The 27,999-nt window shown below is 36.5% G+C and overlaps 1 protein-coding gene across 1 annotated transcript; it reads left to right on the top strand.

Moving 5' to 3' along the window:
- LOC119773623 (hepatocyte growth factor) lies at positions 1-27,946 on the top strand. Its single transcript, XM_038270683.1, has 18 exons — positions 1-173; positions 1,257-1,413; positions 1,660-1,772; positions 2,351-2,465; positions 6,329-6,477; positions 9,504-9,624; positions 10,371-10,489; positions 15,959-16,124; positions 16,235-16,368; positions 18,643-18,736; positions 19,671-19,801; positions 22,692-22,721; positions 23,925-24,039; positions 24,310-24,384; positions 24,483-24,632; positions 24,739-24,845; positions 25,978-26,120; positions 26,602-27,946. The coding sequence occupies exons 1-18, from the start codon at positions 125-127 to the stop codon at positions 26,779-26,781; spliced, it is 2,148 nt and encodes a 715-aa protein (XP_038126611.1). The 5' UTR covers positions 1-124; the 3' UTR covers positions 26,782-27,946.
- Positions 27,947-27,999: the final 53 nt, after the last annotated feature.

The raw sequence follows: 27,999 nt of genomic DNA, 5'->3' as shown, positions 1-27,999 counted from the left end.
GTACTTAGAGGAGAGACGCATCATTCGTGCAGTGGTGGAAGCAACATCTCCTGGTATCTGTCAGAGCGCACAGCAGGAAGCCTTTCCATTTGTTTTCTCTGCTCGCTGTTGTGTGACGAAGGTGATGTGGATTTACAGGCTCGTTGTTGGACTCGCAGCCGTTTTATGCTGCGGTAAGTTCTTCTTTTCTTGTCTCTCCTCCCCTTCCTATCCGAAATACTATTTAGTAAGTGTGTAGATAATGTTTCTGACTGGTTGCGCTCATATATTGCTGCAGTGGCTGGTGCCCCACGCAGTTTTATTAGTTTACTTTTATAAGGATTTTTTTTCTGATATAGGTCTAAATAATATATTTTTTCTAGTAAAAGATGTATTTTAAAAAAGTGTTTTCATTTGTACACCTTACTCCATGCAACTTTTGTGTGTTCTCCATCTGTAAAGTTCCTCCTAAGCTGTTACAAAAAGCTCCATTAAAGTGGCCTGACATAACCTACTGTCCCACTTAATGGCCAATTAAAAACTAAAGAACCCTTCTACTGTCCATTTCGGTGGTTTCGGCAAACTGATTTTGTTTTCATTTGGCAGTTGAGTAAAAAACATTCCCTCTGTCACCCCATCCAACTCTATGTGACTCACACCAAGCCTTTAATTCCACCTTCAGAATTTATTTCAAACTCTGAATCTGAAAGTAGCGTTCATTACATTAAATGCTAATTTAGGATTGGGAAAACCTTCAAATGTTTTTGAGCGAAAGTAAAATGTGAAAGGTCTGAAGTCATCTGATGTGCTTGAAAACATTCAGTTGAAACGAATGGAAAGACTCGGAAGGGGAATGTGGTTTGGGGGGTTTGACATGAGTTCTCTTTTCAAGTCTAAGTGGGTGTCTGATTATTACAGAGATGTAAAGGACCTGAGGCAAATTGGCATACTAAAAGCAGTCTGACTCACTCTTAGTAGTACTCCTGTCTGAGTGTTTTATCAGGTCATCTACATTGCCTTTTTGAGGTGTGTTGATTAATGACAATTGAAGGTACATTTTATTCAAAATGAAACAGTGTAACAACATTCTCCCTGGTGAAAAGGTAACCGGAAAGTGCCTTGGTCTTATTACTTATTTGTCACCTAAAAGATCAACAGCAGGTTAACTCCTGTCTCTTCCTGTGTATTTAAAAAGGAAATTATCCCCGGGTGTCTGTAATGCTAATTTATTGTATGTATGGTGTAATTACGTGCCTTGTTTTGTGATTGTACATTAGAGGGCAGACGAAATGCACTGCAGGACTACCAGAAATCCAGTGGCACCCAACTGGTTGTTGTGTCTCCCGACTCACACCTGACAAAAAGCAGGAAACTGAGCATAACCAAATGTGCAAAAACATGCAGTCGAGGGAAAAGACTCCCATTCACATGCAGGTTTGTCAACAGCGATTCTCCTGTCTTATTTTGTTAATATGCAAAATGTCCCTCTGGGAACATATCCATTTGTCAAGCAACCATCTAAGGGGAGGATTATGTGACTTATAAAACTTTGAAATGACTACATGACATTTTTACTGCCTCAGACATTAAAATCTATGTTAACTAAACTTTGCTTCAAAAATTCACAGTTCGTGTTAATTGTGTTTTGTCCTCAGTTCTCTCTGTCTTTCTCTTCCCCAGAGCTTTTCTGTATGATCATAGGAACAGGAATTGCCAGTGGCTTTCATTTGACAAAAATTCACCAGGAGTTCAAACCCATCAGAATTTCTACTATGACCTCTATCAAAAGAAAGGTACACTCCTCTGTTTTTTTTTTCCTCTTTGCTAGATAATGTATTTCTGTCACAGGGTGTCTCATTTGCTTATTCTGTCAGTCAATATGGACAGGAAAGCTATGGCAGTTAGGGCTGGATTTTGCTCTTTTAATTTATGAATTACATCCTGAACTTGAGTCCTCTTTTTTCATTGTACTTTTTTAGTCTACTTAATCCAATGGTAAAAATGGCTTATTTTTGGCAGAAAGAGATTGAAAGAATTAACACATTGTTCCTTTTAAGAGTGCCACTATCAATAATGCTTTATTCTATGTTATGTGGTGTATGTGTAAATGCTGTAAATACTCGTCCACCGTTGAGCAAGATGACCAAAAGACTGAACATTTAGGCTCCGTAGTCAGTGCTAATGAATCAGCATGGCCCTGATTGGGAAAACAGATTCCACTTCTGGCAATGTCAAATTCTTGTTCAGCCCAGCGTTACAACTCCCTCTCTCTGTTTTCATCATTATCTGCTAAGGCTTTGTGTATAAAATTTGTGATCAAGTTGTTAACTCATCACATTTCCCAATTTCTCTTGTTTTTTCCTCACTTTAGACTACATAAGGGAATGCATTGTGGGGACAGGTCAAAACTACAGGGGTAGGAGGTCAGTGACAGTCAGTGGGACCCCGTGCCAGGCCTGGGCCTCCCCAATACCTCATGAGCACAAGTAAGAAATTTTATGTACTTTTTACCTCGGTGTCAAGCACCATGGTGTTATAAGTTGCTGTTAATGTTAGTGTTGGCTTGTAAGAGCTGCAATTAGCTGGTAGCTAGAGGCTATTCTGAAAGCATGTGTTGGTTTGATATATTAGTGGCTGATTATGCTCCAGGGAGCAGTCATTCATCAGAAGTGACCTCATTATAACACTTCACTGAGTCACACATCATTTCCTGTGATGGCCAGTTTGTTTATCTAGATGTGTGTTTATGTAGCACGTTTATCTTTTACAGAAGTTTGTATCTTACTTAATTTGTAACCAAAGTCAGAGATGGGGGACATCTTTGGAAAAATGAGTTTGCTGGATGCAATTTTTTGTGGAATTCTGAAAGTGAATGAAACTGAAAGTGAGATTAGAGTACTGATGCTTAAAAGTTACAAAAGCTACGTTTACATATGCCAAATTTCTCACATCCAATCTAAATCTCGGTTGGTCGGAAACAGTCAGTCAGTTTAAATCTTTTGAGAACACGCAGAACTGTTTAGTTTTCCTGAAATGCTTTAGTAGTGGAAGAAGAAGCTGCCTGTTTTGTAAACAAACTCGTACTTGTCGACTCATCCTCAACTTTAGCCAGTCTTTTTTGTCTGCCCTGCACATTTATTTTTCTTTGGTTCTTTAGTCGTGTTTTTTTGTTTGTTTTTTTTTTCTACCATGGACCTTCGTCGCATCGTACTTTAACTACAACTACTAATTGTCAATAATTCTGGTGATACGTTTACGTAAGGCCGTCCTACACGCTGGTCCCCATTTTCACCTGGAGTGTTAAGGCTTGAGCACAATTTAGCATTCAATTCATGGAAAGATCTGATGTTACATCTCATTGAAAATGCATATTCATTACCGTGTACCACTGTGTATACTCTACATCACCTAATCAGGAAATATTTCAACAGATTAAAGCTGTGGAAAGGTTTGTATTTAATGCAGCTCATATGATCTTCTTCCATTTTTTCTAAATAAAAAAACAAAAAACAAAGCTAAAGAGTAATTACCATTAATGTAGGACAACCTGAACTGCAACTGATGTTTGCTTGCAGAGAACAATGTGAACACAATATAAAGCTTATCTCCTCTAGTAATCTTCTCTTTAATCTCAATTCCTGCACTTTCAAGTTTCTGTTTTAATGTATTAAATAAAGCTTAATAAAGGAGATATTGTTAAATATCATACAAACAGGGGCGTTGCTAGGCACAAAGCTTTACTGGGGCACTGGCCCCCTACCGCATATGCCCCTCCTGCCATACACAAATACAGACAAGTACACTGCCCCACCCTGATAAATTCCTACCAAAATTACCAGTTGAGATATTAATGAGTATAAGAGCATATTTGTTTTAACAAACATAAACAATTTCAACATTGCAGCTATAAAAAATAAGACATCAACAACTTTGACAAATAAAAAGTTTCCTTATACACATTCTGAAGTAATCATTAATTCCTAGGTTTCAGAGTTTTAGTTCGGGGGAAAGTTTAACTCATCCTGAGCTCAGTTTTTATTTTATTTTTTGATCATTAAAGTGTTCCTCCTATTTTTTTTATTTTTGCAAAGCGGTCAATCACTAGACTGTGACTCAGCTTAAAAAGTTCTTCCTTTTCAACTGATAAAATAGCAAGATGATGGAGCCTGTCTTGTTCCATTGTGCACCTCAGCCAAGTGTGGATCCTTCTCAACACACTGAATGACCTTTCACAACTCCAGCTGTAGACTGGGATGGTGAGGAAGATCTGGATGACCTGCGTTAGTGTTGGGAACACGATGTTATTAAGCAAGTTGAAAACACACTGCATATCCTTCATGACAAGGCTTTCTTTTTCAACCATAAAAAGCTTTCAAACCATTTTGAATTAAATTAAAGTTTATTTTACTCCAACTTTGTCCAGGGGTTAGTGGGACAACTTCACTTGTTTAGGACCATCATGCTTTCCCCCTAAGTCACTAATGTCCCCTTCTTGTTTGTGGACGCTGGTTGTTGCTCCCTCATCACCTTCATGGTCCTGTCTCTCCTGTCTCTCTCCTGTCTCTTGCCTGTCAGTCTCGCCTCCTCCTCCCTTTCCTACTCCAGCACCTTCATTCTCATTCTCTACAGCAAACATTAAAAAACCTTAAATTTATAATTATGTAAATATCTATCATATTGCTTATAACGTCCCTAATGTAACTGCTTAGCTTAAATCACTAATTCATTACGGGACCTTACCTCCCTCTCTCTCATCTTGTTTTACTGCTTCCCTGTCTCTGCTTCATGTGAGGAATTTCCTGATATCCATCTACAAACCAATGCAGTAATTTTCAGTTAGTAGCCTATAAATCATGTGGTTTCACTGGGAAAATAATAAAATTGACAGGTAAGAAACGTTACCAGAACTAAAAATGCGTCGCGGCCGCACAGTGTCCCATCCAACTCAGCTGAGAGCAGCGCGTTAATTTACCTGCAGTTCATTCAGTGACATGCGCTGACGTGGGGGCGCTAATTCATCCTCAACTTGGAGTAAACAACACACTTGCTACGCATTTGAGTAGAAATGTACGTCTCCTCCCGTTGGAATTATCTAAATTGATGCATTAAAAAAATGTATCACTGTTGCAAATATTCATGAGATTTATACTGGGGCACAGCTCATTTATACTGAGGCACGTGCCCCAGTAAATGGGGTCTGGCGACGCCGATGCATACAAATAAAACCAATGCAAACTATAAGTAAGTAAATAATTTCCCTACAAAATATCAAATCTAATGGATGAACGTGATGTCCCTTATCCTGATTTATCATTATTAAGAAAGGGTTGAAAAGGCTTTTTTGTGAGCTGCTCAAATCACATGAATTAAAGCTGGCAGTGAAGGTTTGGACTTTCAGTGAACCTCCTTTGTCATATTACTAGACCTCTACAGTTCAGGTAATTACAACAAGGAATTTTGTATGTTTTTATCAGTTAGCTTGTAGACATAGGGAACTGGCACGCACACACACACACATCTGTAACACTATCTTTGTGGGGACTTTCCATTGGCTTCCATTAATTTTGCCTTTATTTCTACAGCCTAACCCTCACTTTAACCCTTATCAACACATACCTAACCTAAGTTCAACTCACACCTTAGTCCTAAACCGAACCTCAACCCAAAGTAGATAACTTATCCTCATTGTGTCCAGTCGCTAGTCCCAGCAAGTAGCTATAAATCCCAAAAATGTAGCACATGTCAGGGAAATTGTCTGCACAGGGTAATAAAAACATGGCCTCACACACACACATGCTTAAAAAAATAAAATGACTTTTATCAGTACAAGATTTTCTCTTTCTTCTTCTGTCATTTTCAACCACCAAAGATGAACCTCATGGATTATCGTTTCATCATCTTGGAAAAATACAGCTTGACACTAAAAATACACTTGTCATCTCCAGCAACGTAAGTGGTGACCACAGCCATGTGTTCGCCTGATGTTGAAGACTTGAGTCACTTCTTAGCATGTTTATACTACATCAGGAGCAGGCCTTATTGAAGAAATATTGTTGCTTTATAACGTGTTTTCTCTAATTACTAATAGCACGGAATCAGTGAGTCAGTTCCCCAGCATTAAAACTGGCTGACTTTTAAAGATGTTTATTTTGTCATCTCGAAACAGGCAACTTACTGCCAACCAGCAGCTGCCTTGTAAACAACAAAGTGAATGTCATTCCTTTGAGGAGTAGTAAAGGACAACATAAACGTTCTGTTCTTGTCTTAACTTTACTGTGGCTGTTAGCAGCAATTGCCTGCTGTTCTTTTTACCATACATGTGGTATTGCTTCTGCTCTCGTTTCAATAGATTTATGTCTAAGAGGTACAGGAATAAGGACCTCAGAGAAAATTATTGCCGTAACCCAGACAACTCCACGGATGGTCCATGGTGCTTCACCACTGACCCCAGGCCACACCTCAGACACCAGGAGTGTGGCATTCCACTATGTTCGCAGGGTAAGCTGTGCACTCATATATACCTCTCCAGTAGGATAGTTATCTTGAAGTTATAAGCATTCCACATTGGAAATTAATTTAAACCTGACCATCTGAAATAAAGTGTAGAATGTTGGGCAATCACATTGAAGTAGAATAAGAGTAGACTCAACCTTCTCTTACTGTGGTCTACTTAAATATTTTTGCATGCATGTGGGTCCAAGAGTTTTAATTACAGAGGCAGGCTGCATCTGTTTCCAGGTATGGAATTCACTTTTTAATGTCGTCTTTTGTTTTATCAGGCTTATGAGCAGTTTATCCACAAAGGAGCAAGTCATCAAATATTAGAGGATATTAATGTTATTTCCTCTACATGAAAATCTAGCCATCAATTGTCTCCTTGTGGCAAATGCGGTTGTGAAAAAAGCAAAACACTGTCAGCCTTTTATACCATTTCCTGAAATGTTAATGTCAAAAGGGTTCATCAAAAGGGTGCATCATGACAGATCATTTTAAATTCACTGCGGTTCAGTAAAACAGGATCAGAAAACTTCAAGAATTTCAACAGACATAGGATGTCCCACTGAGCTATTACAAGTTACAAGGCCACCATGTATAATTGCATATTTTTATTATAGACAACCTTTTTTCTGGAGACTGGAAAAATACTGAAGCGTTTTTTTTGTTTTGTTTCTTTTGACAATTAACTACTATTAGTAAAGAGCACACGTGTCTACAAACATGGAATGTACAAAGCTAGCAGTCTCTAGCCATAAATGTGCTGTGTCATGCCGGGAGAGGGCTCATAAAACTCTGTTTTTAATAGGTATACTTTTGCTTGTTTACACTTTGCAGTGTATCCCACTCATCTTTAACAAATGGTCATCTCTCTTTATAAAATAATGTTTATTATTCTAAAACTATTTTTATCACTCTGGATTGAATCTGTTTTAACATAACGATGGCACTGTAATGCAGTCATAGTAAATGGATGGTTTTGTTTTTTGTAATAAGTTTTTCTTTTGTTGTTGTTGAGTGCTTTGGATGAGTATATATCTTACTGGACATATAACAAGGGTTTTAGTTTGCCTGCTTGTACTATCATTAGGGATTTCTTAGGAGAGAAAAGAGGCATAAAAGATTATAAGAGAGCAGAAACAAATTTATGTGATCCAAAAAAAAAATGTTGAATTTCTTAAAAATTATGACTAATGTTTACTTTACTGGGTTCTCAATTTAACACCTGTGTTGCTTGTGTATGAAACCCTAAGGGTATTTTGTCACTCATCAGCTGTGTCAGCCAAGAGTCTCACGAAACAAAGTTTCTTCCTTTTCATTATCTGACACAGGTAGATTTCCTCTTACCTTGTAGACTAATCCTTAGATTCAGAGAATCTTGTAACTGCTTTATATTTAATGTTTTTGTTTTAGTTTAACAAATTAGCCCAATCAACATGGATAATGTTAGGTTGAGTATATAACTCTTCTAACAAATTTAACTACTGTTTTACAGAAAAAATTGACAACCATTGATTTTTTTTCTCCACAAATGTTCTTCCAGTGCTCAATCTGTATCTGTTATAAAAACAGTTTCTATTGGTTTATTAAAATAACCAGTTTAACTTTCCAAAATCATAGAGTTAACAACAACTAACCATTATTTTTTATTATTATTTTGTTGAGCACCACACTTCAGGAACACTTTATTTTTCAACATTATGCTGCTCAATGTTATTACATCCACTCATAATTTGAACAATGGTGCATTGACCTGATCTCACATTAAACAGTGAGAAGGTAAGAATATAGAACATTTTGTTATTCCACCTCTGGTCTTTCTTGTTATTGGTGTTAAAAGTAGTTACTGTTTGTGGTGTTTTCAAATTAGGCAGATTTATATTGAAATAATTTCCAGAGATTTAAACATAAGCTTTTGATTGCATATTGGTCTGCATGACCCTGACTTATACTGATAAAGACTATTTAATTTATTATGACTCTACTCTTGGAAAGTGCTGATAAAGAATAAGTTCATTAGGGTGAGATTATTTTTTTGCCATTTAACTAATTCATACCTTTAATCTTTTACCTAACTCTGTCATTTTAAATTGAGCTGTTTAAAACTAAATGTTGCATATACATGTACACCATGTGACTTATAAAAATATGTAGTACCCACATTGACAAAGATCTTAACATTTTTTATATTCTACTTACCATCTGTCTGATAAAATGGGTTTAAAACAATATTTGTGGAAACAGAATGTAAGATAATGTTTTTAATGGTTGTGTGCAGTTTCATTAACACTTTTCAATAATTTATTTCTATAATTCATGAAACATGGTACCACCCAAAAAACGTTTACTTCAATGGTTTGCTTTCAGCAGTGTGTTTTTTTTTTCCAGCCCTTTCAAGTTTTAGTATTAATCTTAGTCTTTGGATGAAAATGCTTATTGGTTTTAGTAACAATTAAGTTATTTCATATGCAACACTTTTAGTAAAACAAAAACTCACTATACATTTTAGTCTTATTTTAGCCTGATTAGAGCTGAATAATTGTTGCCTATAATTGTTTTCTCTTTGCTTATATAAAAGTTAATCTATAATTGCAAAGAAGTGAATACAAGGCAATATAACAAAACTTGGAGATACAAGCTGATACAGCAGAAAACATTTACCTTTAATCATGAGATTATCTCGCCATTCTAATTATTGTCCATTCATCCAGTATTATGTACTCCAGGACTACCAGTACGTCATTCAGGTTTCCTCTTATTAATCACAGTGATTAACTATCAAACCCAATCATTAACTTGCTCTGAAATTATGCACTAAAGGTCATCAATTAAAATGAACCATTGCTTCCTTGATTACCACAACAGTCCTACAACTACTTCTACTAGTTGAAGCAAACTGAGTTGCAAAAATTTGAACAAGTAATTTTTGGACTACTTCTAGAAGCTTTAATGTATTAAATGTCAATTTTTCTAATGTTACTAGATATTTGTCTCAGTCTATGTTAAATTTGTCTTTTCTTGTTATGCAGTTGAATGTATTACCTGTAATGGGGAAGATTACAGAGGACCGATGGACTATACAGAAAGTGGAAAAGAATGTCAACGTTGGGACCTGAATGAACCACACAAGCATACGTACCACCCCAAAAGGTTAAACTTCCAAACATAAAAAACTCATACATCTCACAAACTGCTTGCTTTATTATAAGTGCAAGTATATGGGAGTTTTTTTGTATACAGTATATCCCTCTAATAGATTTATGAAGCTGTGGTTCACCCAGGAGATTAAGTGTTTTTAGTTAGCCAATGAAAACATTTTCCTTAAGGGAAGTGATGAGAATCTAGTGTAATTTGCGTTTTTTAACTGTGGTATGCTGGGAAGTCCCCTCATTTCTGCATTAGGAAAGCTATATAATTCAATTTGCTCAGGAACTCTTTACATCTCCCCGTCTTGTGTTGACATATGTGTATGGCAGTTTTTGTATGACTGTGTCAACGCTGTTCCAGCTAGTTGGGTGGCAGGTGGTCTGGATTAGCCGAGACTCGTTAACACGTCCTTAATCATCACACTATTTGTACACACCTGGTCCCATGCTGCAAAAGCTGTTAATGGAATGAGAGGACCAGCTGCCTAATGCTGCATGCCTGAGGCAACAGACCTGAAGGGATGGGGGACTTTGGGAGGACTGACTATTAAACATCTGGACTGATACAACTTATCCTCCTCATCTCCTTGAGCTCTAAACAGATAAACAGATGGTGTCTGCTAACTATTTTTCATCTTTTTCAGCTATATGCAATTCTGTATTTTCTCTCAAATGATTTCACTGAGCACTTAAGAGATTATCACAAGATGTTAACAGTCTACATGCTGAAATGTTTCATTTTTGTGTTAGGTTCCCTGACAAAGGCTTACATGATAACTACTGTAGGAACCCTGATGGACGTCACAGACCCTGGTGCTTTACCACAGACCCAAACACGCCATGGGAATACTGCAACATCAAAGTCTGTGGTAAGCAAGAGTGCATATGTGTTTGTGTGTGTTTGAATTGACTGACCTTGCCAACAGAGTATTTGCGTTTGACATAAACCAGGTCTGTTTGTGTAGAATAGAGACCTATTACTGTCAGTCATGCCTGACAGAATATCCAAGAATTTACAACTTTCTGTATCATTTATTTTTCCCCATATTGTCATTACTCTTCCTTGATGTTGGGAAACACACATACACATGCATACCTATACAGCAAGCCCGCAACCCCTTTTAGCCTTTCTCTCTTCTTCAAATAGCCAAATTTTTCACAGCATCACAGGCCAGTTGTTTGTTGTTCCATGCCAGATTTTAGGTGTTGCACTCAGACTGCACAAAGCTCAGTTACTGCTCCACATTAACCTTCTGTAATTCATATAGACAAAACACAAACTCATACTTGGATGCAGACATATTTTATCACACCTAATAATCAAGGTCCAATTAATGTATAAGAACAATAGTTAAAGATGGCGTTGAGGTGTCTGTTTACCTTCACATTTATCCAGAGATGACTTTATTTGTTGTTGGTTACACAATCAGAACCTTACGACAGAGGATTAAGATCAGACTAGGAGAAAAAAAATATAATGTGTATAAATTTGTAGATACATTAAGTTATTCTCTTAATATTACCAGAAAAATGTTGTACTATTACAACTTTATTTATGTTTATCTAAAATAAATAAAGAATGATTGATAGATAATAATAATTTGATGCTGATGGGCTAAAATAATTAATTTTTTCTTATTGTAAAGCCAATAAAAAAGTATAACGTCCCAAGATTCTCAACGGTTCTCATTTCAATTATGGGAAAGACAGTGCAAGAGATCTCATTACATAATATTGACTTTAATCTCATAATATTACAACCAACCACGGAATATTAAAAGTTTTATCTCATGATATTATGAATTTAAATTGCTAAAATTGTAATATTATTACTTTATTCTCATAATATCATGACTTTAATCTTGCAAGTCTGACCCTAATACTCTGTCATAGAAACAGCCACTCCAGTCCTTAAGAAAATAAAATGGAAACTTTACTTTTAATTGACTTTGAAAAGATTTTTCTTATTTTCTCTACTGTTTCTTATTTTCTCTACTGTCCTCAGAAGTTTACTAATTAGTAATAATAATATTAGTAATAATTCACTTATGTTTAATGCATATGTTAATGCATGTGTTTCGTTAGGGCTTTGGGTATTGTAAGAGTTAGTTATTATTAGTGGAAACAGTATTGTGACGACCAAAGAACACACCAGACAGGTCAGAAAAAAAGATGTAAAAGAAAACTTAAAGCGCTGGTAAGTTATCAAACCATATTCTTTGGTAAAATTCTACATAAAGTGTCTTGAGATGGCCAGTGTTGTGAATTGGCGCTATATAAATAAACTGAATTGGTCAGGGCATTGCGTATGGAATCCAGAGGTTCTGAGTTCAAGCTCCACACCCACGGACTCCTCTGGGTCCCTGAGCAAAGACCCTTAACCCCACACTGCTCCCGAGGCGCCGCACAATGGCAGCCCACTGCTCCCCAAGGGGATGGGTTAGATGCAAAGAGTGAATTTTGTTGCTCTGTACTTGTGACAGTATAATGTTAATGGGGAAAAAAATGGAATTGAAATGAATTCCAAGTTAAACATCTCAGTACAGTTCGACCCAGTACAGTTCGAAAGAATATTGTAAGTAAGAATCCGTGAAACAACCAAATGCCCGCTGCCAACTCTGGAGAAGCTGCATATTCATACCCATGAGCAATGCTTTGAAAGAAGTATTACTAGTCAGATCCCAATAACATGGAGTCTTTTGCCTAAATGCATAATGCCAAAAGGGCCTAGTCCAAGTACATATCTACTGTAAATCCAATATGTAATGCTCTCCATCCCATCTCACTGATCTTATTTTGACAGAATTTTCAGTCTTTAAATTTGCAAAGCAAGATAGGTTATACAAGTTATTAACTATGACTGAACCAAAGGCAATGTTCTTGTCTGTGAAAAGCCCCTTTTGGTCTTTCACATTAAATACCAATACACTAGCTTTTGGTTGATTCATTGAGTTGCATCACGGATAGGGTATACTGTATACAAACTCCTGTATAGTATTCTGTCAAACTAACCTTACGTTTTGATCGTATGGCTGGCTGGCTTGCAATCACTGTATGCAGTCCTGTCGTCATGTTTGCTTGATAGAAATGATCCATTTATATCCAGTGATTCACTGTTTCCCTTGTTTTATCCCTTTTAAAGACTATATTTCAACCCTCAAACTCTATGTCTAGGTTGTTCTTTGATGCTAAGTTTTTTGGAAACAGCCCAAGTTTATGACCCAGTTAATCTTAATCAAAACAAGGCTGTGTGGACAAAGCAATAGACACAGAAGCAGAGAATTGGTCCACTGACAAGGCCCCTTCTTTTGTTTACTGCCAGTGTATCTATCTAAAAATAGATACACACCAGAACAGGAAACATTTTTTTTATGATTTAGAGTCTATAACATGTTTTTCATGTACTCATGGACAGTGTTCAGGCCAATGGACTTGTTATTTGTCTGCACTCTTTCTGTGAACAGATAAAAATATCTGATTTCTAATTAGTTTTTCTAATTATGCTCTAGCAAAAGGCCTGTAGAGGGAGCTATTTTGCAGAATTAAGCATCCAAAGAAACATTTTCCCAAACAATTAAGTGCAGTGAGGTTCATAACTAGTGAGGCACTGAATCCTCTGGAGCTGGAAGCACAAATATATGAACCCTAAATAAAAGATTTTGCTATAGCTTAATGTAAAAATGCATTTGTTTTCAGAACCCTATTTTCATCAAGTCAATTACATTCTAGTAAACACAGCAAAGGTCAAGTCTTATTATTATATTATATATATATTCTTCTTTTATATGATTTTTTTTAATTAAAACATTACAATTTAGTGCTATATGAATTTCAGATTCACAAATTCCAGCCACAGGGCTTGGTCTATATTGGTCTGTATGGGGAGGATATCAATATTGTTTGGGTTCCAATCTTAAAAATGTGTTATATATTGTCATCAAAATCAAGTTAAAACCAGGCTCCATGGAGAGAGGGTGGAGTTCCAGGTCAGGGTCAGAGGTGAGGGGGTTTAATGCGGGGGTCTGTCTGGGTTGAGGTCTGGGGGGAGAGAGGTTGAATGGAGGTATCTACATTTTGTTTTGAGTTTGGTCTGAGGACCTTGGTCTTGGTCAGGGTGTGTTGTGACAGGGGTTTTTCTTTTCTATTTTATGCAAAATAAAAAGTAAGTTATTCCTACTGCAGTAATAGTAACAGACTCTTACACCTTTAAAAACTGTTATCTATGACTGTTTTAGTAGTTTTTGGTTTTGCTCAAACACTGATCACATGTAGTAATAATTCTCAGGTAAGCATTCTTAATGTGCAAAATTATACCATTTCCATCATTCTCTTTGTTAAGTAACACTGAGCTAAACAAGCTACCTGCTAACTGGTTAGTAGTACAATTTTCTGTTTTGGGTAGGAAGCCTGACACTTCAGAAATGATATGATTGAAATTTCTGGTGATTTTGAAATTGTAACTCTGATCACCTTGATGTACTTTGTTAATGAGCAACAGTGGACACATTGTGAAACATTGGTGTATAAATAGAAATAAGGAAAATCCTGTTGAAATAGAGTAAAACTAAGTCCTTAAAAAAAGCTTTTGGTGCAGATCATTGGACTTATTTTGAATCTGTTCTGCTTTGTTATTTATGTTCACCTCTTGTTTATACGGTGTTAAAATCAGTTGTCATCAGTCACCCTCTGCCATCAGGTACATTTAAACCAACCTTTGAGTCATTATGTACAGTCATTTTAAAATTAAAAAAGAGATGCGCTACAATGAATCGCACATTTGTCTCATTTTGGATTTCATTTTAATCTTTTCCATGTGTTTCAAAGATTATTGAAAGATAGTGCTTTAGGACAGGCATGCATGGCCAGCAAATGTAAATAAAGGCTGATTTTGGGGATGTGATGTCAATACAGACCCAAACATTTGCTGCCACTAGCTGGTTTGTGGAATATCAGTTGAAAGCTGTGGTTTGCATGTTAGCTGTCAACATCGTGATCCTTAGAATTTAGAGTAAGTAGGCATCTACTGGCGAACCACAGAAAGATACAGTCAGGCTGACCACTTTTACCCTGCATTTATTTCAATATGATCTGGCTTCCTTTTACTACCACAAAATGAGGCTGCCATTTAGCATAAGAAAAAAATTTACATTATGCTAATTCAAACTTTTGTTTTACATTTTTTGAAGCAGACACCCGACCCACGTGAAAAAAAAATCAACAAATGATTTGGACTTTAATAGTGCAGGTTTGTGCAATTGAAATCATTGTTTCTCATTTTAGACATACTGAAGATGAGTTTTGTAGATCATCCAGAGTTAACCATGCACCCCATTAAGATCTGAATTGAACCAAAGATGTCTAGTTTTTACTACTACATTAGTGCAGATTTTTGCAGTTAAAACTATAATTTGTGCTGGATTTGTTTTAAAGAATAATCATTTAAAATGTCAGCTAGTAAGCAATAAAAGCACAAAGGAAGTACTAAAAATAGTAGTCCTTTGGTTTGTATCGCTTCACTCTGGTCAGATAGTGACGCCGTCAGCTGAAATGGATTATATCTGTAAACAAAAATCAGTACAAACAAAAGTTAAAACTGCACCAACAAACCACCAAAAAAAAGATGGCTTTAGTTTAATTCTGACTTTATTGCGGTGATGGTGACGTCATCTGCCAAAATTAAAATGTGCAGATTTTACTCGTGGGTGGGGTGCCAGCTTCACACAGCTCTTTACTTTTACCCTCAAGATAGAATCTATTTCTTGAACAATTTTGACCATTTAAAATATTAAAATAAAACCAACTTTTATTCAACATTTATTAAAAGCAACAAATACAAGAAATCTGTAACAAAAATGTCTGACAATAATACATAACATACAGTATCCAACACAAGTAATTCAAGCATAATGCAGTTTAGGTGTACATTTTTGGCTATTTTCTTTTTTTGCTTTTTTTTAGGTTTTCATTTTTTTTTAGGTTACATGTTTTAAAATGTTAAATAGTATTTTTACTGCATTGTCTGAAATGAAGTTGTTAGATTTTAGAAAGACTAAAAAAGGAAGCGGACATAGGTGACCCGAGAAAAAGAGCTAATGCTACTTATGCTGTGAAGTATGCATTTTTTAAATGTTACTATTGCATTATATTGTTTAAATGGAGTCAAGGTAAGGCACTCTGAATGCAGTACTGAAAAAAAAAGTCAATTTTGGCTCAGTAGTGGATTATGTCATTTTGGAAAGTCAGCCTAAATAATATGCACCTTTTAATATTTTTTTGTTTTTCATGTATTACAGCAAATCATTGAGATCATTGTGTCACAATTCTACACTCCTCCACAGAAACACCACATAAAAGTCCTGCGTTAGAGACAACCGAGTGTTACGAGGGCAGAGGAGAGGGTTACAGAGGCACAGCAGACACGACACCCAGTGGACTCGCCTGCCAACGCTGGGATTCTCAGTATCCCCATAATCACACATTCTTACCTGAAGTCTACCCTTGCAAGTGAGAGTAATACTGCATGTGAATGCTTTCCACTCCATAACCTCTCAGTGTGCAATTACTTAAAAAAAAGTAAAAAACACAATATTTTTATTTTCCTCACTATTTTCCAGGGACTTGAGAGAGAACTACTGTCGGAATCCAGATGGTCAAGAATCCCCCTGGTGCTTCACTACAGACCCAAGAGTACGCAGAATGTTCTGCTCCCAAATCCCTCAGTGTGGCACCCAGAACACTCTTGTCAGTGGTGAGAGACACAACCCCTTCCTTCGATGCTGAAAGTAACAAGGGAAAAGCCTATTTTTCAACCTTAAACAGAAGAATATACCATGTGTGTTTTTTTTTTATATTTTGTAGACTGCAAAATTCATATAAGAGCCTGTATGACACATCCTTGGCATCCCTGTGGAAAATTGTGATCTTAAAGGACTGTGGGAAGGACTGATGACCACATCTCACATAAATAAAATCTGACAGCAGTCAGGGATGGCCTGGTCTCATTTGACAGGGAAAGATGGAGTTGAGGGATTAGTCTTGGTTCAGATTCTTCCTGGGGTACCACAAAGATTCTGTAAGGGAAAGATGAAGATCTATGGCGGATTATTCGCATTTAAATCTCTCAAGGGATTTTAGTTTTTGTGGCCTTGCATAAAAATTGACTCTAAGGTTATTTTGTGGTCTACCCTCAGGGATTGAATGGATTCCCATATAGAAATGAAATGTAGGATGACAGACAGCCTAATAACTTATTTATATCCAATGTTCCTGTAAGGAGTCATAGTCAATATATTTTTTCTGTTCCTATCTCTGTTTATTCTAGATCAAGCCATGATAGCTGAATAACAGCTTTTTTTAAACAAATGTTTAATGGCCCTTAATTTTTTTTGTGGGATTACATTTGTTATGAAAAGAAGATAAAACAAAAAACAAAGTGCCTCCTTAAAGTATTCACACCCATTAAGGTTTTTCACAGTTTGTTACAGTATAACCTCAGTACTCTGTATATAGTGGGACTTTTGTAAAAAAAAAAATAGACCAGCATATGATTATAAGGATTTAAGAAAAAAGGTAGAGTTTTCAAAATTCGCTTCCTTTGAAAAAATGGCATGCATTTGTACGCTAACCATCATAAAGCAATAACTTTATTATTTACAGTAATAAGGAATGATATATGGCATATATATATATATATATATATATATATATATATATATATATATATATATATATATATATATATATATATATATATATATATATATATATATATGTGTGTGTGTGTGTGTTTGTGTGTGTATAGTATATGTGGCCCAGTGGGTATTTAGTATTGGTTTACCTTGGCATATCCAGTTTTAGCTGCAGGCCAGCAAAAATTTTACTGAACCTCTTATAAAAATTGAGGCTACATTAAGATATATGCATGAAATCCTTTTTTCAGATTTATGTTTGTAAATGTTAGATGATGATGTATTCATGTCTTCACAGTGATGCACAACTTTGTGTTGGTCTTAAAGGAATAGTACACCCAAAACATGATTAGCCTTCATTTTCTACTCACCCCCATGCTGAACAACACTCTGGAGTACTTTTTTGATATCTCAAATGCATCTGGAGATCTGGGAGGCTTCTTGCTGTCTGCTGACATTCAAATATTTGGAGGTCTATGGTGACCGAGACAGAAAGGTCCATAAAAGTCCACAAAAAACGTGTCAATATTCCTCCATACTGCTCGTCCAATGTATTCCAAGTGTCCTGAGTGGGTAGCATCCAGAATTTACTCGAAACAAAGTCATTTAGAATGTTTTTAGAGCATAAACAGTAGTGTATAGGATTTCCTGAAAGCGCGCACACGCGCGCTCACGACGCTACGGAAGCCGGCAGACCAAACCAGCGCATTCAGCTCGGCAAAGAACTCGTGCTCTTCCTCAACACTGAAGTCTTCAGACATTTTTCTTTCGTTGTTTCTTTCTTTGCACAGGTAAACAGCACATTTCTTCTTCTACGCTTGCATTATTGGCAGAGCAGACGCTGAATGCGCACTTTCATCTGGCTTGGTCTGCCGGCTTCCGTAGCTTCGTGAGCGCGCATGTGCGCGCTTTCAGGAAATCCTATACACTACTGTTTATGCTCTAAAAACATTCTAAATGACTTCGTTTCGAGTAAATTCTGGATGCTACCCACTCAGGACACTTGGAATACATTGGACGAGCAGTATGGAGGAATATTGACACGTTTTTGTGGACTTTTATGGACCTTTCTGTCTCGGTCACCATAGACCTCCATTATTTGAATGTCAGCAGACAGCAAGAAGCCTCCCAGATCTCCAGATGCATTTGAGATATCAAAAAAGTACTCCAGGGTGTTGTTCAGCATGGGGGTGAGTAGAAAATGAAGGCTAATCATGTTTTGGGTGTACTATTCCTTTAAGCCTCATTTTGATTTTTTTTTTTTTTTTATTGTATAAAATAAATATATGAAACATCTGTCTTATTTTTTTCTTCACTTTTATATGAAAACCCAGACTGCTTCATGGGCTTTGGAGAAAATTACCAAGGAGAGCAGTCAAGGACTAGATCAAACCTGCCCTGTGCTCCCTGGAGAGATCACAGCAACAGGTTGGTACACCAAATTGAAGCTCCTTCTCTGCCTAATAATGTTTCCTAATTTATAATATAAAATACATTACTTTAATAATTCACAGAAATGCAACAAAAACAGTGCTTAATACTCTGAAAATGTATAGAACTTTTAACAGCGTAGTGATAAAAAAATCAATCCTACAATAATAAGCAGAAGGCAATATTTTGAATAGTAGAATTTGTAGAAAATGAAATTCCTGCTGTACAAAAAAAATCCTAATGTTTCCAAGAACACCTTTGCAAACCTTTAACATGTTGGTGTGCAGAGGAAACTTACCTTGACCTTTAAACATGTAATTTTGTTGTCAGCTCACCATGGTGAGATTCTTCAGTTAAGGAGCAGAAAACTGCTTCCGTGACTAGCTTCTCTACCATTTCTACACAGGCAACCTTGTTTTACCCCAAAGATGACCTAATCCAGCAGGAAATGACTCCCAGGGATATGTACTTCATTTCTGACCTCTGACCCCAAACAGCCCTTTGTAGTAACTTCAAAGCTACTTATATCTACTGTTGGTTGCCTGCTATGGGTCACAAGTCAAGGATGGGAACTCGAAATTATATAAACACATGTTAGGGACTCTGACTTGTTTTGTTTAACTTCCACTTTTCTGTTTGTTATGTTGATATAGTTGTTAAATTTGGTTTGAGAAAGAGTTTTTTTTATTTAACAAGTGGTTAGCATGAAGCAAAAGAAACCCATCTGACAACATGGATCCAAAGATTGTTCTTATTATCTCGGAGTGATATTTAACTTTTTGTTTCTAGAAGACAATTGCTCTTTCATATTTTTATAGTTCTTTTATTTACTCTTTTTTTGACCTTCAGCTTTAAAACCAAGTCATAACTTGTTATAAACATTATTTTTGACACTTGGACCAAGTTTGTTTCTGCCTTTCTCTTTGTGCAGTGGAGAGCGAGGCATGCTGTTGTCTGGTCTGGAAGGGAGCTACTGCAGAAATCCTGATAAGGATAAACATGGTCCTTGGTGTTTCACCAACAATTCTGCCATTAGATGGGACTACTGCAACGTAAAACCTTGTAAGTAACCATCAAAAGATTAACTACTGTATGGCGTTTATACTGACTCATGGTGATAAAACTTCAAATTGATGCAAACTGAAGGTTTGACCTCTTCTAAATAACAAAATACACTATATTGCCAAAAGTATTTGCTCACCCATCCAAATTATTGGAATCAGGTGTTCCAATCACTTCCATGGCCACAGGTGTATAAATTCAAGCACCTAGGCATGCAGACTGTTTTTACAGACATTTGTGAAAGAATGGGTCGCTCTCAGGAGCTCAGTGAATTCCAGCGTGGAACTGTGATAGGATGCCACCTGTGCAACAAATCCAGTCGTGAAATTTCCTCGCTCCTAAATATTCCACAGTCAACTGTCAGCTGTATTATAAGAAAATGGAAGTGTTTGGGAACGACAGCAACTCAGCCACGAAGTGGTAGGCCACGTAAACTGACGGAGCGGGGTCAGCGGATGCTGACGCGCATAGTGCGAAGAGGTCGCCAACTTTCTGCAGAGTCAATCACTACAGACCTCCAAACTTCATGTGGCCTTCAGATTAGCTCAAGAACAGTGCGCAGAGAGCTTCATGGAATGGGTTTCCATGGTCGAGCAGCTGCATCCAAGCCATACATCACCAAGTGCAATGCAAAGCGTCGGATGCGGTGGTGTAAAGCACGCCGCCACTGGACTCTAGAGCAGTGGAGACGCGTTCTCTGGAGTGACGAATCGCGCTTCTCCATCTGGCAATCTGATGGACGGGTCTGGGTTTGGCGGTTGCCAGGAGAACGGTACTTGTCTGACTGCATTGTGCCAAGTGTAAAGTTTGGTGGAGGGGGGATTATGGTGTGGGGTTGTTTTTCAGGAGCTGGGCTTGGCCCCTTAGTTCCAGTGAAAGGAACTCTGAATGCTTCAGCATACCAAGACATTTTGGACAATTCCATGCTCCCAACTTTGTGGGAACAGTTTGGAGCTGGCCCCTTCCTCTTCCAACATGACTGTGCACCAGTGCACAAAGCAAGGTCCATAAAGACATGGATGACAGAGTCTGGTGTGGATGAACTTGACTGGCCTGCACAGAGTCCTGACCTCAACCCGATAGAACACCTTTGGGATGAATTAGAGCGGAGACTGAGAGCCAGGCCTTCTCGTCCAACATCAGTGTGCGACCCCACAAATGCGCTTCTGGAAGAATGGTCAAAAATTCCCATAAACACACTCCTAAACCTTGTGGACAGCCTTCCCAGAAGAGTTGAAGCTGTTCTAGCTGCAAAGGGTGGACCGACGTCATATTGAACCCTATGGATTAGGAACGGGATGTCACTTAAGCTCATATGTGAGTCAAGGCAGGTGAGCAAATACTTTTGGCAATATAGTGTATATCTTTCCTTTTTTTTTCTTTACACCTCACACACATTCACACGAAAACAGAATATTTAGAGTGTGAAGGCTTGACAACACTCACTGAGTGGTGCAGGGTGGAGGAAATTAAAATTTCTAACAATAGCTGATCTTTTAGACATTTCCAGTTACCTTTTTAAGTATCATACCAATACACAATGCTTTGGTCGAATAAAGCTCCTAGATTAATTTGTGTTGGCAAAGCCTTTGAAATATTTACGCATATTTTATCTGTATGCTGTAATAAAAGTTATAACAAATACACAGCATTTACAAAGCACATTTCTCCCACTTGCCAATGCAAATATATTTATTCTGCTAGTCATTTTGACCCATTTCTCGGTAAGACAAATATAAGGTTTATGTAGCAAATGCGCTCAGCTTTTGACATTGGCTGGAATTGATCTCAAACCCTAAATTTTCAGACAGCTCCTTTCTCATAAGAGTGCTATGTTGAATTTGACATCAGATAGTTGGCATGCAATCTACAGTAGGGGTATAGTTAAGGCTGCTTAGGGAGTTCTGATCCTGAACTTAGCCTGGTAATTAGAACAAACACACCCTAAAGGATCCCCCTATGTTCTCTGCTGCCCTGTAGCACTTCTCTCACAATAACATAATTCAAAATTCCCCCCAAACCAGAATGTTCCCTAAATACAGAAGCTAGTACCTATTTGCCGCTTTGCTTATTCAAAGCAGATGCCACTTGATAACGTTTTCCTGAAATGTTTTGTAGTTTCTCCTCCACAAGTACGACTCAGGCAGTCTTAAGACTGAATAACATACAACACTGAGACAATCCTCAGGTTGTTTCTGACTGAAAGCAGGGCCTCTATAACTGCTGGGAGGAGTTTGATTATTTTTGTTGGTTATCTATTTTCTATAAAAAAATAAATACTGTATTTTTTTATTTTTTTTTTTACAAAAGATAAATACAGATAATTTAATTTGCCTAGTTTCAGTTTTAAAGATTCAAGGGCTTAAAAAATTAATTGTTAAATGGAGTATAGAGACTGTAAAACATGCCTTTTGCTGACACAGCAGAGATTAAAAAAATGTAAAAAAATGTTTTGGTTTGTCAATATGCTTTATTCAGAACTTAAGTGGAAACATTTTAGTTTCACCTGGTTTAATTTGGTAAGAAATGTTCTTTAAAGAACCTTTAGCTATCTGAATAATAATCGAAAAGAAATAATCAACAGATTATTTGCAAAATAATCATTAGTTGCAGCCCTAAAAGATTTAGTATTTTATTTATTGGAGATAATAACTCAACTTAAATAGATAATGCTTTTTAATAAAATAGCTAGGCTGAATAGTCTACTTTAAAATAGCTCCTGTATTCAAAAATGTTAATTCATTTGAAATAAAAGTATAATTTGAAGCTGTGTATGTCTATATTGTCTATATCCTTCTTTTATTGTTGTCAATTAAGTAAAAATTTGCATCGTCTCATTTTACCTGTTACTGTCGCTAATCAAATTAGTTTTTCTCTTTCTCTTCTATAGGCAATGTCTTACAGAACACCATTCCAGCAGGTAAGTGACTTATCAGCATCTTAGCCATTGTTAAGTGTGTCACTTCGAAATTAAATGAATTGAGTGAATATTAATCCAAACACTGCTCATTCTGTTTCTTGATGATGGTAAAAAAGGTAATGTTTAGATGTCTCTGCAAAAAGTAACCAAATGTAATAGTTGACTGATAGATAGTTAGGACTATATATTAGGAATTTATTTATGATTAAAACATCTAGGTCTGTCATTAAAATTAAAAAATATTTTTATCAATATATTTTAATTCTCCATTTGGTAATTTTTAAATCTTTTGGGAAATCATTTGAAAAGTAAATGTAACACTATAGTTTTTTGTTATCATTAAGATTAAGTAACAGATTTAGCAGTCTTGAAAAACAAAACGAAAATGCATTTTGGTTTATTTATTTTTAATCTATATGCAAGTCAAAACATGCAGCTATATTTTGAAAAAAAAATAAAAATAATAATAAATAGATAAATTTTTTTTTAAAGAAAATTGGGATGCGTTTGCTTCTATCTACATGAGAAAGAAAAGGAAAAAAACTAGTAAATTGCAATGGGGAAAAAAAAAAGGTAGCAATGATAATAAAAACCAGAATTATGCTGAGATAGCAGTGTCAAAGGCCAGACAAAACAAAAGCATTTTTAATTTCAATTAAAAACAACTTAGGGATTATGTGTTTTTACAGTTTTCTGGGAGTTTATTCCAGATTAGGGAACCAAAAAGTGCTTCTTCATGTTAGTTTCTGGTTTCTAGACATTCATTTTGAAAAATTTTTTCATGCAATGGCGTTTGTTTTTTAGTCTGAATGGCACAGATTTATAGATTAACAGATTATTTTAAAGTATGTTTTTTGAGGCACTTTGAGCCTGTATAACTAATTAATAACTGAATGAATCTGCTCAACTTTCTTTTTTAGAATGCAGGCAGCATCTCTTTGGATCAACTGCAGAATGCAACTGTCTGATCATTTTTTTTTTTAGATGATACAGTAGATGATACAGTAGGCTAACTTTTAACTTTCCAACTAAAGGTGGTAGTGAAAATGTAGGTAACGGCAGTAAAAAACAAACAAAAACAAAAAACAAAACAGGTTCTTGTTTTGAAGTCACACTTAAAAAAATTCAATTTATTTTGTTCTATATTTACTAAAAAAAGAGACATTATTTGAAAGCATGTTTGTATGTATATGTGTGTTTCAGTATTTGTGGTTGAGCCAACCCCTGTGAGGTGTTTTGTCCATAAAAGACCCAGGATTGTGGGTGGGGCTCCGGTTGGAATATCAGACGGCAGCTGGATGGTTAGCATTCAGAAAGGGTAAAGCATTTCAGTTTTTTTATTTTGTTTTTTTCTAACAGTCAGGAAGAAGAAAAAAATCATTGTTAGTCCAGAGTTTTCATGCTGTTCTGTGTTCAGTTGCATTTAATTATACCTTGCACAATTAAAAGTAGAAGAAAATAATTTAACCTCCCTTACATTCAGCCTCACTCTTTGTCTAATATTTTTTTGCACGACTATAAATCTAAAAGGTTGCAAATATCTGTGTTTTATTCATTATTTAGCATCTGGCTTTTGTATCATTCCCAGATCTGTGCACTGGTGTGGTGGTTCACTTATACGAGACGAGTGGGTTCTTACTGACAGACAATGCTTCTCTTCCTGGTATTTCAGTTGCTTACTTTCACCTTCGGTCCCTGCTGATTCAAAAATAAACTTTTTGTTTTTAATTCGACATATGCTTGATTTTCTTGTTCCTCCAGCGTTCCAGATCTCAGTGAGTACAGGGTGTGGTTGGGACTGTCTGATCTTCGAGAAGGATCCCCTGACAGATCTAAAAGACAAGAAGTCAGAATAGCTCAAGTGATATGTGGTCCCAGCGGATCGAGCTTAGCCCTCCTGAGGCTCTCAAAGTTGGTGCTTGAGAAAAGAACACATTTTCATTTATATTAAGATGGAGATTTCTGTTTACTGTATACTAATGATTTTACATTCCATGCATGCATTATTTATGTCCAGACCTGCCCGTCCTGCTGACAATGTCCACACAATACAGCTGCCTTTGGCTGGATGCTCTATCCCTGAAGGAACGATGTGTAAAATGTATGGATGGGGAGAGACAAAAGGTATTAATAATTCACATCAGTACAGCTTGTATGCATGTATAACATGTATCTTGTGTTTGCTGCAAAATATGTAGCATATACAGGTGTCTACACAAAATTAGGACTATAAATTATGTGGAAAAAGCACCTGATTTATGCTGTTAAGTATTTTGAAGGGTCATGTTAGAGTGGATAGCATCATACAATAACTATTATGACATTTTGAGCTTAAATCTTAAAGTAGCTGTTACTGTTCATACACAGGATTAAATAAAATCTATATTTAATAGTTGCAGATTAAATTTTACTAAACCAGAAATTAACAAACAGCTATGAACTGATTGTGAACAACATAGAAAAGTTGCCTGTCTAGCAGAACTACTCAAAACGTTTGTAAAAATCACAGTATTAGGACAGCCATCCATCTTCTGTAGCTCATCTGTTAGGTTAATGTGGAGCTGGTGCCCATCTGTGGCTATTAGTCTCTGGTCAAAAGGCAGGGTACACCTTGGACAGCATGAAAGCTTATCACAGGGCTGAACATATAACCATCCACGCACACAGTCACACTTAAAGCAACGTTAAAGAGCCCAATTTACCTCACTAGTAGTGATTATTTTTAGCTGTTGGAGAAGGCTGGAATACCTGAACAGAGCACAGGGAGAGCTTCAAACTCCATGCAAGGAGATCATATGACAGAAAATGAACCCAGGGCCTTCTTGCTACAAGGCAGCGGTGCTACAGTTTTAGACATAATCTTCAATTTTTCTGGAACATATTGAAACCTTACAGGCTTTTTGCCTCACCTTCTGCACATATTTATTGGCAGTTGGAAAGCATATGCTGCCACTGTTTATTAGACATACTTTGGAATGTCAGCATGTAACGCACCTCCAAACATGTATTTTGTTGATAAAGAGTAACAGCATGGAGCTTGCATCAGACTGTATGTAACAGATCTGTCTGATGTAAGGCAGGATCCTGCCTTACCTCACCCTTTATCTATGCATTTGAAAAGGCAAAGCCTAAATTCAGCAAATACAAACATTAAATAGTTAAAATGATACACAAAAACCATAAAACAATCAATTAGACAAATTCATTTTCTCTTATCATTGTTAGTATAATATTGAACCTATGTCTTTAATTTCAGGTACTGGCCATGAAGATATCCTAAAGGCAGTCGAATTGCCCATTGTTGGAAATAATAGGTGCAGAGAAATGCATAGAGGAAACTTCCATATCACCGACACCAAGATCTGTGCAGGAGGAAAAAGGAATGAAGGAGTATGTGAGGTAAGTCAAATAATTTTTATTTCAGTAATTATCAGTGAGCTGTTAAACCATTTAGATATGAGGTTGGAAAGGATTCACAGCAGCAAAGTTGGTAAACGTGAGTAGGCGTTAAGATGTGGAAATAAAATAATTGCTTCTAGTGTATTTAGTATTTATTTACAAGGATCTAGCATCTCAATCTAACAAATCACTTTCCAAGACAGTTTGATCTAAATCTTAAACAAATGTTTTAGAATCCACAAGCTTAGATTTCAGTCTGCTGTAAACAGAGCAGTTTGAGACTGTTGCTCCAAATTTCATCAGCTATCCAGAGCCATCTGATGTTTCTGACTTTGTAAAAAATTTGAACACTATATTGCTGTCTTTCACTTACTGTAGACTGTTATTTTTAATTTTCTTTATTTGCCTTTATAGGAAGTCTAAAGAGTAATTTCAGACCTTTAATCTTGAGAATAATAGGCCTTCTATCTTTCTTTTACAGAGGGATTATGGAGGCCCGCTTGTGTGTCAGGATGGAGATCTCAGAGTTATTGTTGGCATTAGTGTCCATGGCAGAGGCTGTGCTCGAGCTAACCAGCCTGGCATATTTGTAAATGTGCCCTTTTACACTCAGTGGATTTACAAAGTCTTCCGATATTACCCGAACCCTGAGATCGCTTAGAAACTAGAATAAAACAAACTACCAGGGAACATTGCTTCATTACCTCCAGCCGTGCACTCGGGACATCTGGTTCCTGTGACTCGGACACCTGCTGGGTCTGCAGCTGAAGATGAATGTCTGAGGAAGCATTTACAGTATGATGTCAAATTCAAAATCTTTAGCAAATACCATACTGATAGTACTGCGGAAGTCGCTGATGGTCCATTGCAAAGAGGAAAATGTGTTAAATATGAATCTGAGTAGAAGCAGAAACATAAACAGAGGTGTGATAAAGTATGTGAACCCTAAATCTGTTTCAGTTATTGGAACAACTATTAACTTGACAAAGATAATCAAATCAATACAAAAGAACTATTTTAAAATAATTCATTTATTAAAGAAAGAACATACTCTGACAAACCTGAGCCTTGGTAGAAAGGTTATTGCTGGCTGTTTTTCTGGTTAATGTATGAATTAACTTTGATTACCCACATCTAAAAGTTAAATTGCACTAGCCACACCAGGTATGATTTTTTGGCAGACCTGAAGAATCAAGAAACAGATACAGAGATATCATAAAAGACAACCCAACATCCCCTGACCTAAAGTAATTCAGGAACTGATGAGGAATCAATAAAACCATGATATATCTCAGTTAATGCTCTAAAGTTCCACAAAGTTATTTTCTTAAAGTTTGGGTTCTCAGCAGACCACAGTAAGGGTAATTTTTTCACAATTGCCAAGGTATTTCTAAAGGTTGACTTTTAATTGCAGGGGCAAGAAGATCTAAATGTCTATGAGTGCATAACCAGGTTACCAAAGAACCTAGAACAACACATAATTAATATAGGCCTCAACACTTGACTCAACTATAGAATGGTAAACCTAAAGCATCATTGATGTGTAAGGGTTAAAAAAAAAAGAAAATCATTTTGAAAAACACTTATATTACCTGGGACTGCATACCAAAACCAGGACAATAGATTTCTGTAGATAATAAAAAACAATCAATTTTAGCAGAAGGCTCTGAAACAGTGCCATCCATTGTTTTGTGCCCTCAGCATCTATGTTGTAGAGTGACCTATGATGCTATGTTTTGACCTAATGAGTGAGGGCACTATTTATTTCAGGCCATGCTAGCGTTTATGAATATTTCCTTAATAAATAGAACTGTCTATTTAAAGTATTCTTTGTACCTGGTCAAATTTTCATTAACTGATACAAAGATGTGTTGAAAAA

This window comes from Cyprinodon tularosa, unplaced genomic scaffold, assembly GCF_016077235.1.
Source record: "Cyprinodon tularosa strain WSP-4 unplaced genomic scaffold, ASM1607723v1 ctg771, whole genome shotgun sequence".
Lineage (NCBI taxonomy): Eukaryota > Metazoa > Chordata > Actinopteri > Cyprinodontiformes > Cyprinodontidae > Cyprinodon > Cyprinodon tularosa.
Note: the sequence above shows the minus strand (reverse complement) of the source record. Positions and strands in the feature narration are given on the sequence as shown.

Bases quoted from the DNA above. Each gene is read 5' to 3' on its own strand.
- LOC119773623 (XM_038270683.1), top strand. From the start codon at position 125: ATGTGGATTTACAGGCTCGTTGTTGGACTCGCAGCCGTTTTATGCTGC. The intron at 174-1,256 runs GTAAGTTCTTCT...ATTGTACATTAG, and splicing joins CGCAGCCGTTTTATGCTGCG to AGGGCAGACGAAATGCACTG. The intron at 19,802-22,691 runs GTAAGTAACCAT...TCTCTTCTATAG, and splicing joins CTACTGCAACGTAAAACCTT to GCAATGTCTTACAGAACACC.